Raw genomic sequence first — 9,856 nt, 5'->3', positions numbered from 1 at the left:
TTTTCCTTTCCTTTTCTTTTCCTTTCCTTTTCTTTTCCTTTCCTTTTCTTTTCCTTTCCTATTTTGTTTCCCTATTCTTTTTCTAAACATTTTCATCTTCATTCTCTTGCCTTTCCTTTTCCTATCAATCTTTCTTTTTCTTTTCTTTTTTTTTTCTTACGAAAAATTAGAAACTACAGTATATACCTAAGGTATCTTCTTAGCAGACAAAACCCCCCTCGAATCCAGTAACTTACCTCCTATTCAAGACGTATTCGGAGGTATATATCTCTACCCTATCTACCTTATATCTCTACCTACTCTACCCTACCCTACCCTACCCTACCTACATCTACCTACCTTAAGTATGTGTACGTATATAAGGTATACATAAAATTCTACGTACCTTACTATAGATACACAACTTTTTTTCTTCTACGTTAGGTCAGTACCTCCTTAAGATAAGATCATCATGTACATTATCTGGACTTACCTAGGTAATGGACAGTTTTACCGTTTACCTAAGTAAGATACGGAGATTGTGATATATTAGATACATTATATACATTAGATAGATACCTATAGGTAGGTCGGTAGGTCGGTAGGTCGGTGCATACACATCTCTGAGTTGCGAAAAGATTGATGGTGAGAGGGAAAGAGAGAATGTGTGTGTAGGATTGATTCAAGCTGGATGGAAGAGGAATACATCACAATAGGCAAGGTACCTTATACATATAACACGTACATGTACATTGCACAAGAGAAGAGCTTTTCTTTTCGGGAGGCATCATAACATGGTGAACAATAAGAGGTCTTCTTTTCATTCCAATAATGTGAATTCGCATATCATATACGAAATCTTGCTTTTCTGTCTCTGTTACGCTATGCTATGCGTATATCCTTTGCACAAGATGAGTCTCACCTTTTCAACTTGGTCCTTCTTCATATCTACCCCATCACCATACCCTTCAGACCAGCCATGTCACCTTCCTTGGCGGCGATTTCAAAGTACGAGTAGATGATGCTGTCAACAACGTTAGCATCGTTTCGATTCGAGCGCAGGAGATTAAACTTACGTGACAGCCATGAGAATACCGGTACCACTGCCCAAAGCTCCCATCAAGTCACTGACAATGGAGAGAGCACCAATGCAAGCACCTCCGAACGCGGCAGCAGTGGGAATGACACGCTTCAACTCTCGGTACATGCTTTCGTCGCGGTGACCAGCCATGACCAGACCTTGCTCCTTGAGTTGCTTGGCAACATCGCGAGGGCTCGAGCCGGAAACCTCGATCCATGTCTTGCTGAAAGCAGCACATGCGACAAGCATGTAGACGACGAAAATAGCAGTGTGGATGGGGTCCAGGAGGGCGTCCTTGATGTTGAGAGGTGGGCTCATGTAGTACACCAGACCGCTAATGGGCATGACTTGCGAGCTGCCCTCCTTGGCTTCCCAAACACCAACAAGCTTGACAAGGAGGTTGTCTGGAAGCTTGGTGTACAGCATTTGCGAGACCAAAAAGACGTTGGATGAGAGAGCAGACTGCAGCATGATTGGCATGTTAGAGGTGTAGAAGAGGCGGACTGGGTATGAGCCACGCATGCCACGTTGACGGGAAGACTTGACTGGAATCTCCACGCGGAATCCTTGCAAGTAAATGACAGCGCTGAAGACCAGGATCGTAGAGATCAAGTTCATGATGTTGGGCAGATTCTGGCGGTAGAAGGCTTCTTGCAGCGCTAGCTGCTTGTTTGGCCACGTCACCAAAAGGTGAACAAGAGCAATGATGGCGCCCTCGAATTCTGGTCCACGGCCGGTGTTGACAGTGGTTGGAGAGAAGGCTCTCCAGACGATAGACTCGCAGATGTTGGTGGCAATGAACAGAGAAATTCCGCTACCAAGACCATATCCCTTCTGAAGGAGCTCATCAAGCAGAATGACAATGAGAGCAGCAGTGAGAAGCTGGACAACCAGAAGCACACAGATACCTGCACCGAGATCTGCAGGGCGACCGTAGAGACCGGTGAGCACATATACACAGGCCTGTCCAAAGGAAAGAATAATGGCAAGGAGCTTCTGCGCGGTTTGGTAGAGTTCGCGGTCGGATTTGAGGTCGAGGTTGACGTCGATGAGGTGGGTGCCGGCCAGCAGCTGGAAAACCATGCCGGATGAGATGATAGGTGTGATTCCCAGTTCCATGAGCGTTCCACGGTTACTGGCCATCATCATACGTAACCAGTAGAGGGGATCAGACGTGTCTAATGTCCCTCGTCAATGCTACTCTTGCTGCCGCTGCTGTCCCTCTCTCTCTCATCGTTCCTGCTCACCTGAAGACACAATGCCGTACAATGGCATCTGGCTCATCACCAAGAAGATGACCAGAGTCACACTCGTCCATACTATCCGTTGGTTGAAGGCGACCTTCGTTTCGGGCACTTGCACTTCGGGAATGAGGGGTGTGAAGGGCTTCACGAGGTCGAGGAAGCGGACTGCAAGGCCAATGGGTCAGCGCGTGGTCGCAAAGATGTCATCCAGTCGCACTGCTGGCGCACAGCTGGTCGTCGAGTGTGGCACGTGGCCGATGCGTAGTCACTCAAGTTGGGAAAGATTTTTTGACGTACGTCCAGACATGATGCCGGTGGTGTTGGAGGCTTCGAGGCGCTCCGATCTATGGGCCTGCTATTCGAGGAGACTGGTGTGCGTGTGTCCAGTCTCGGCGAGATGGTGGAGGGAGTGAAAATGTAAGGAGGGTGAGGAGGAGGAGGAGGAAGAAGATGGAGGGTGAAGGTGAAGGTGCAGTAGTCAGGTAGTGGACATGCAACGATTCCGTCTCCATCGAGGGCCAGCTGTCTGCTCGGAAGGGCTTGGCAGCCTCTACCACAGAACATCAGGGGTCATCCACTCCGCATCACCTCCGAGATCCACACGTGCCTACTACCTCCTCGCACTAGATACAGTACATGTCCCTAGCTTTACCCAGGTACATACCTACCTACCTACCTACCTAGGTACTGACACGAAGTCATTCAGACTATAGGTACCTAAGGTACTCTAGGTTACCCAATCCAGAGTAGCAGCACTCTTTGAGACGTTGATCCCGGATGGCTGTCACCACGGCTTGATCAGATCAGATCGAAATGGGAATCTCAGCTTCTTCCATCACAGTAACGATGCTAGGTGCAATATGTACACTCAGCCCACAACTCCATGCGAGCCCTCTATGCATTCGTCTAGGAATCCCTCTATGTTGCCTCCCGATCTATATTGCCTCTATGCCACCTCTAGGTTGCCGACTTTGGCCTTTGTAGGGTCCACTACAATGCTGTTACGCCCCTAGGACATTCGCGACTACGCATCGCCTCGCAACTGTTTCTAGTCCATGTTGTGCAACCTGCGGTATATCTTCTTGTGCTGTTCCAGGAACAAAAATGTCGCAACTGTGTGCGGCCCCAGCCGAATAAAGCTGGGTAGCCATCCCTTGAAGGTCCACAGAATGCCCTCATTCGCTGTGATCCGCTTCACCAATGTCCACAGTCCTTCCTTCGTCTGTGCGCTCATGATTCTCGTCTTGACGACATCCACGGGACTGCACACCGTGGTAGCCACGAACCCGGCCATCAATGACGCCGAAAAGTGCACAGTCAGACCATCTTTCAGACTCGTACGCTCCAGCAACTGGCTCTTGAAGACATCGTAACTCGCCAGCTGCGACGCTGTCATGAGGACGGCGCGAGCACTGTTGGGCCACACGCCACGGAACAGACTTGCAGCACCCTCTTCGCGCACCATTCGAATAAGACCGTCGATCGCGTGTTTGTAGTTCCTTCTCTGCTCAGGTGGGAGTGCGGCATCGTTCTGCATGCGGACATTGAGGATATCTGCTGGTGTTCCGGCAATACCCCCAAGAAATCCAGAGGCCGACGACATGGCGATCAGCTTTGATATAGATGGTTTCGATCCATCATCGTAGGTTTGTTTGAGTTGTTCGTAGACTCCGAATCGGACTGTGCTGTATGTTATCTGGCGTAGGAGCGACGCAGACAGCTAGCACATAGAATATGTCAGGTCAACCAATGTCTTTCGGATTGGTGACCATGGCTAGAGACATACCCCTCTGTATAGTCCTGATATCCCATCGCTCTTCACCACATGTGTAAACATGCCAACCAAGCCTTTGCGAGTGCCATCATGTGGTTGCATCTGTAGCCTAACCTTGAGAGTGTGAGTCGGGCCGTTCGAATTGCTGAGCGGAGTTCAGTTCTACCTTCACTGCGCCGTTCAGTCAGTAATTGATTCTGCGTCAGCTGAGAAAGCAGGGTGCAACGTACTGAGGTCCAACGGGTGTGTCACACCAGCTGCGCAAGAGCTTGCAGTGCCTCCAAACCACAGCGGGTAGCGAATTGGTTGCCGCTGGACATCCTGGCTCTTGGGTGTTGATGTCGCCATCGCCGTGCGATCATTGCTTCGCGAGCAAGACGCGGTGAAGGGGTTGGGCCAGAGAGGAGTGCAGAAAGAAAGGAAGGGAATGTCGCGAAGGAGTTGCGAATGGGAAGTGCAATGGCTGCTGAGATAAGCCGATAGAACTAGAACCCATGGGGGAGGCGTTCTTTCGGGAATAAACAATGGCAGAGCAAACCAAGCAGAGAAATGACATAGGAGGTACCACCACGACGACTTTGCTTGTCCGTCATCAGCGGCTCATTGAAGCCTCGAGCGGCACAAGAGGAAGATGGGAAGACTAGGCGCGCCAGTTGCATCGATATGGGCACTGCCATCGAGCATACGCGTCTTGCTTCGGACAAGAACGGCGTGCTGTAAATGCTATGCATCCACTGGTGAGTCGAACAGACCTCGGAAGTCTTGACTGCGACGTCTTTCCATTTCGGCATCGGCTTCTCTGCATATCGTGTTCTGCTTGAAGAGCTGTCTTCACAGTCCAAGCGCAAGGATCACCACAAGCTTCGCGGAGCTCAGTATTTCCACAGCGGAAGAGGGAGCGATACCGCGGGAATAATATCCAACTAACCTCCTCATGCGGCTGCAGATGCTAAACCGAAGTCGCTCAACATCGGGGGCACATCCTATCCCACTGACGATTGGACGAATGTGCCTCCTTCGATCCTAGCCAACTATGGCAGAAAATTGCACGTGCAAGAAAATCATCCTCTCTCCATCACGAGGAAGCTGATCGAGTCACGATTCCCCAAGTTCAAGAACCACAACGACCTGACCCCAGTTGTCAGCGTCCAGCAAAACTTCGACTCTCTAGGCTTCTCTCCAGACCATCCAGGGCGCAGCAAGACCGACACATACTACATCAACCAAGATACCGTACTGCGAACGCATACATCTGCTCACGAGGTCGATGTCTTTCGAGCCAACACGAGCGATGGCTACACGATTTCAGCAGACGTGTATCGGCGAGATGCCGTCGATCGAAGCCACTATCCCGTCTTTCATCAGATGGAAGGCGCCCTGACATGGGATCGTAAGGACTTCGCCGACAGCAGAGCCCTGACAGAGCACATTACGAAAGATTTGGATAATATTCCGAAACATGATCTGGTTGTGGACGATCCTAATCCTACATTCGACCCTGTCAAGAATCCGCTGCAAACGGAGCATCACACTCCCGAGGAAGCTGAAGCTGTAGCGACACATCTGAAGCGATCTCTCGAGAACATGGTCGTTGCCATTTTCTCGGAGGCAGACAAAGCCCTTGCTGCTGCCGGACAGGGAGCGGAGGCAGAGCGGGAACCACTCAAGGTGCGATGGGTGGAGGCATTTTTTCCACACACTTCACCATCGTGGGAGCTGGAGGTCTGGTGGCGCGGCGACTGGCTCGAAGTGCTAGGATGTGGTGTCATCGACCAACCTCTTCTCATCCGAGCAGATCAGTCTTCTAGGGTCGGCTGGGCGTTTGGCATCGGACTCGAGCGAATTGCCATGCTCCTGTTTGGTATTCCCGACATTCGACTATTCTGGAGCAAAGACTCCCGCTTCTTGAGTCAGTTCGACGAGTCCAAGCCAACACGACGATTCAAACCATTTAGCAAACATCCCGCCGCGCATAGAGATGTCACTTTCTGGGTACCAACCAGCGGACCCATCGTGGCGGGTACACCTGCATCTACATCTTCTGCGCCCTCGCCTGCAGGTGGACAAAGCACAGAGCCTCCGACATTGGAGGCGTCATGTTTCCACGAGAATGACCTGATGGAGGTGGTACGCAACACAGCCGGTGACAACGTCGAAGATGTGGTGCTTATCGATAGCTTCCAGCATCCCAAGACGGGAAGGCAAAGCATGTGTTACAGAATTACATATCGCAGTCTGGAAAAGACTCTGACCAAGGAGGAAGCGAATGCTTTTCATGAGAGTATACGCAGTAAGTTGGTGACTCGCTTTGGCGTAGAACTCCGGTGATGTTTTCGCATTGTAGGTATGTATACCTATACCTACCTAGTATTAAGGTACCTGATTGTACAGTACGCAGGCAGATGAAATGCAGCACACTCTTTTCTCGATTCAAATATTTCATGTGCATCCATACTACCTAGGTACCTACCTGGTACATAGGTGTATTTGTAACCACTTCTTGGCATAGATACGCACGTCTCTAACTGGAACTCAGTGGAACAAGAGGAGACAGATGCATGTGAAAAAAAAAGAAAAGAAAGAAAAGAAAAGCCCACAAATGATAGTGCAAACTTCAGATCCCTATTCGTCGGATCGGTGATTTTACCTACCTTATGTACTGACTGACCTACTGCTCCTATTGAATCCGCATGATTAGTTTCCTTGGAAAGGGTGTTGAACTGTTGATTTCTCAGGTACTAGAAGGTAATTCCCCCCCGGTCTATAAAGTAACATATTAAACAGCGACTCCGCACCTCGGAGGAAGTTAAACGGACGGGGGGGCGGGTCCGTACTCAATGTTTCCAGGGAAAGTCTACCTCCTAGGATGCTCGGGTTGTTTTTGATACTCTCTCTCCCTCCCTCCCCAACATAATAGCGGAGACAGTACCTATTATCTAGTACCGTCGTAGTAAAATGGTCGGTAGTCGGTGGTAGTAGGATACCTAATATAGTCGGTAGTCGGAGCGGAGAAATGGATTGATTGCGGCTATATATCTCTATCACGAGCTTGGAGAAGGACGACGCAATTACCTTTTATCCGAGAGCTTCTTTCTACACTACAGCAACCCTCTATACACACCAGTACTAGGAAGTGTACTAGTCACACACTACCCTACCGACTAACCCTACCTCCAACTGACATCCAGAGTGGGAGTCATTCATTGTTTGCTTTGCTTTGCCCGCTGCTTTCCCTTTCCCTTTCCTTTCCTGGCCACATCCACACACCACACGGCTCTCTTGGTCGCTCCCCCCACGACCTGCAGCTCGCCCGCCCAGCATGTCGTGGAAGAAGTCTGGTCAGTATATCCTTTACTTTTGTGCACATTGCCCTCCCACCCCTCCCTCCGCGACTGGAGAGAAGAAGAGAGACAGAGGGAGGGAGGAAGGGAGGGAAGGAGAGAGAAAGAGAGAGAGAGAGAGCGAGAGAGAGAGAAGAGAAAAGGAAATGGCGCTGACATGTGCAATGGTATAGCCCAGTTGATGGAGACGATCAAGCATTACTCCAACTTCCCCGCGACCGGCGTGAGTCTGAGGCAGATGGTGCAGTTTGGAAGCAATCCCTCCATCGGTATGTACATGTATGCTCACCTCACTGGCCGAACAACGAGCGCTGGGCACGTGGGCGGGGGCACGCGACCAACTTCCTCCATGAGCTCTCCGTGCTAATCTATACTCTTCTTGCGCCCAGGCACCTTGTTCCGAGCCTCCCAATTCCTCTCCGAAGAGCTACCCATTCGTCTCGCGCACCGTGTACAAGAGCTGGGAGACCTTCCCGATGGCCTCAATGATATGGAGAGCATCAAGAAGGTGCAGGACTGGTACGCACAGTCATTCGAGGTATGGATGGATATACAATCAGCATATGGAGCAGCGGGGAATGCCGCTTGCTTTTGCTCTCATGAGGCTGACCATTCGCGTGTGCTGCGTGTGTCTGCAGGAAATCATATCCTTACCGAAGCCGAGCCTCAGTACCGAGATTAGAGAGCGCTTGATCAAGCCCGCAAAAGCAAGTGGCAAGAATGCGCGCATATTAAGTGAAACAACGACCAATCCCAGTGTGAAGCCGGGGCAATACAAGTCCGATGCGAGTCTGGGGAGTAACGGTAGCGGGAACGGCAGTGGTGGGCAAAGAAAAGTCACAGCGACGCGCAGATATTTCACGGCAGCAGATGACGGAGACTGGCCACCAGAGCTGAACGACTACAATTCTCGATTCGCCAAAACCCTCGAGACCATCAAACGCCGTCACGATAGCGTGGTGACGACGATTGCCCAGGGCATTCTGGAATATAAGCGCAAACGACAACGAATGCAAATCGATCATAATATCCAGGCGTTTTTGGATCGATTCTACATGTCACGAATAGGAATCCGTATGCTAATTGGACAGCACATTGCCCTGTCCGACCAGAGATCACAGAGCGATCCACACTATGTAGGGATAATTTGTACCAAAACCAACGTCCGAGAATTGGCCCAAGAGGCCATTGAGAATGCCCGCTTCGTCTGCGAGGATCACTATGGCCTGTTCGATGCCCCCAAGGTCCGACTGGTGTGTCCGGCGGATCTTAATTTCATGTATGTGCCTGGACATTTGTCGCACATGTTGTTTGAAACCCTCAAGAACAGTCTCCGAGCCGTGGTGGAGACACATGGCGCGGAAAAGGAGGAGTTCCCGGTGACAGATGTGATCATTTCAGAGGGCCGAGAAGACATCACCATCAAGATTAGTGACGAAGGGGGCGGAATCCCCCGGAGCGCCATTCCTCTGGTGTGGACGTACATGTACACGACCGTGGATCAAACGCCCAATCTGGATCCGGATTTCAACAAATCTGACTTCAAAGCTCCCATGGCGGGCTTTGGATATGGCCTCCCCATCTCCCGACTGTATGCGCGATACTTTGGAGGTGATTTGAAACTGATCTCGATGGAAGGCTATGGCACGGATGTCTACCTCCATCTAAACCGTTTATCTTCCTCATCGGAGCCTCTGCAGTGACAACGACCTGTCATGAGGGATGAATGGCATGGTGATATGGTACGGTCGTCATCATCATCGACGCATTCATCTCAAGGATTGACCGCCACAGCAACAAAAAAGAGTTTCGAGACACCGGGAGGAGGGGATCTCATTGCGGGTATGACCATGGCTGCCAGGACAGGCAGACTCAAGGCCAAACCCCACAGCAAGACCTGGGATATGAATCGGAGGGAAGTCAGTGCCAGGCGGCAAGTTGGCGATGCAGAAAGTGTGGTCAATCAGCAAGGTTCCAGTACTACTACAGATGGCCAAGGCCAGCAGCCTTGGTGGAAAAACGTTGGCATGGGTGAGTTTTTTCCTTGCAACGAATTGTTTCTATTATAGTTGCACGAGTTTCGATTCGCTGACGATTTCATATAGAGGAGGGAATGTAAAAGAAATGTTTTACTTCACAGACCACTTTATGCAGAAAACTGAACAACTCTGTGGCGTCATGACAGAATTACTTTTTTCGACGAGAAAGAGAGAGATAACAGTGAAACCCCCAAGAGAATTTTTCTTTTTGCGAGTATAACGCAAAGAACCCAAAGCAGACAAACAAACGACTTCCCAAATCTCGATGGGATTGTTTTGACAGAAAGAGAGGCGGGACCGGAGGGGGAGGGGGGGTGTTTGGCAGAGAGACAGAGACGGAGACGGAGACGGAGAGAGAGAAAGATTATTTACGAGACCCAATGAAATCACCACACCCA

At 50.4% G+C, this 9,856-nt stretch overlaps 6 protein-coding genes across 6 annotated transcripts; 3 read left to right on the top strand and 3 right to left on the bottom strand.

Moving 5' to 3' along the window:
* Window positions 1–654: 654 nt before the first annotated feature.
* SEPMUDRAFT_145632 (protein transport protein SEC61 subunit alpha) lies at window positions 655–2,751 on the bottom strand. Its single transcript, XM_016903171.1, has 5 exons — window positions 2,602–2,751; window positions 2,308–2,469; window positions 1,056–2,238; window positions 902–1,003; window positions 655–847 (listed from the first exon to the last, which is right to left on the bottom strand). The coding sequence occupies exons 1-4, from the start codon at window positions 2,609–2,611 to the stop codon at window positions 928–930; spliced, it is 1,431 nt and encodes a 476-aa protein (XP_016764497.1). The 5' UTR covers window positions 2,612–2,751; the 3' UTR covers window positions 655–847; window positions 902–927.
* Window positions 2,752–3,125: 374 nt separating this feature from the next.
* On the bottom strand, window positions 3,126–4,475 carry SEPMUDRAFT_145631 (mitochondrial dicarboxylate carrier). The gene is made up of 3 exons (XM_016903170.1): window positions 4,309–4,475; window positions 4,091–4,249; window positions 3,126–4,024 (listed from the first exon to the last, which is right to left on the bottom strand). The coding sequence occupies exons 2-3, from the start codon at window positions 4,178–4,180 to the stop codon at window positions 3,353–3,355; spliced, it is 762 nt and encodes a 253-aa protein (XP_016764495.1). The 5' UTR covers window positions 4,181–4,249; window positions 4,309–4,475; the 3' UTR covers window positions 3,126–3,352.
* Window positions 4,188–4,426, bottom strand: SEPMUDRAFT_112425 (uncharacterized protein; the record flags this gene model as incomplete). Its single annotated transcript, XM_016900979.1, has 2 exons — window positions 4,188–4,249; window positions 4,309–4,426. 2 exons carry the CDS (start codon window positions 4,424–4,426, stop codon window positions 4,188–4,190), a joined length of 180 nt encoding a protein of 59 aa, XP_016764496.1.
* A 147-nt stretch (window positions 4,476–4,622) lies between the features above and the next one.
* Window positions 4,623–6,506, top strand: SEPMUDRAFT_145629 (mitochondrial phenylalanyl-tRNA synthetase alpha subunit, active as a monomer). Its single transcript, XM_016903169.1, has 2 exons — window positions 4,623–4,815; window positions 5,025–6,506. The coding sequence occupies exons 1-2, from the start codon at window positions 4,710–4,712 to the stop codon at window positions 6,404–6,406; spliced, it is 1,488 nt and encodes a 495-aa protein (XP_016764494.1). The 5' UTR covers window positions 4,623–4,709; the 3' UTR covers window positions 6,407–6,506.
* Window positions 6,507–7,283: 777 nt separating this feature from the next.
* On the top strand, window positions 7,284–9,848 carry SEPMUDRAFT_145628 (pyruvate dehydrogenase kinase). The gene is made up of 5 exons (XM_016903168.1): window positions 7,284–7,416; window positions 7,593–7,688; window positions 7,809–7,957; window positions 8,058–9,450; window positions 9,525–9,848. Exons 1-4 carry the CDS (start codon window positions 7,398–7,400, stop codon window positions 9,120–9,122), a joined length of 1,329 nt encoding a protein of 442 aa, XP_016764492.1. The 5' UTR covers window positions 7,284–7,397; the 3' UTR covers window positions 9,123–9,450; window positions 9,525–9,848.
* SEPMUDRAFT_112423 (uncharacterized protein) lies at window positions 9,270–9,538 on the top strand (the record flags this gene model as incomplete). Its single annotated transcript, XM_016900978.1, has 2 exons — window positions 9,270–9,450; window positions 9,525–9,538. The coding sequence occupies 2 exons, from the start codon at window positions 9,270–9,272 to the stop codon at window positions 9,536–9,538; spliced, it is 195 nt and encodes a 64-aa protein (XP_016764493.1).
* Window positions 9,849–9,856: the final 8 nt, after the last annotated feature.

This window comes from Sphaerulina musiva (genome assembly GCF_000320565.1).
Source record: "Sphaerulina musiva SO2202 unplaced genomic scaffold SEPMUscaffold_1, whole genome shotgun sequence".
Classification (NCBI taxonomy): Eukaryota; Fungi; Ascomycota; class Dothideomycetes; order Mycosphaerellales; family Mycosphaerellaceae; genus Sphaerulina; species Sphaerulina musiva.
Note: the sequence above shows the minus strand (reverse complement) of the source record. Positions and strands in the feature narration are given on the sequence as shown.

Bases quoted from the DNA above. Each gene is read 5' to 3' on its own strand.
- SEPMUDRAFT_145628 (XM_016903168.1), top strand. The intron at 7,689-7,808 runs GTATGTACATGT...TCTTGCGCCCAG, and splicing joins TGGAAGCAATCCCTCCATCG to GCACCTTGTTCCGAGCCTCC. The intron at 7,958-8,057 runs GTATGGATGGAT...GTGTGTCTGCAG, and splicing joins GGTACGCACAGTCATTCGAG to GAAATCATATCCTTACCGAA.
- SEPMUDRAFT_145632 (XM_016903171.1), bottom strand. The intron at 2,239-2,307 runs GTGAGCAGGAAC...GAGGGACATTAG, and splicing joins GTACGGCATTGTGTCTTCAG to ACACGTCTGATCCCCTCTAC. The intron at 1,004-1,055 runs GTAAGTTTAATC...CGTTGTTGACAG, and splicing joins GGTATTCTCATGGCTGTCAC to CATCATCTACTCGTACTTTG.
- SEPMUDRAFT_145629 (XM_016903169.1), top strand. From the start codon at position 4,710: ATGGGAAGACTAGGCGCGCCAGTTGCATCGATATGGGCACTGCCATCG. The intron at 4,816-5,024 runs GTGAGTCGAACA...ATGCGGCTGCAG, and splicing joins TAAATGCTATGCATCCACTG to ATGCTAAACCGAAGTCGCTC.
- SEPMUDRAFT_145631 (XM_016903170.1), bottom strand. From the start codon at position 4,180: ATGCAACCACATGATGGCACTCGCAAAGGCTTGGTTGGCATGTTTACA. The intron at 4,025-4,090 runs GTATGTCTCTAG...TCTATGTGCTAG, and splicing joins TATCAGGACTATACAGAGGG to CTGTCTGCGTCGCTCCTACG.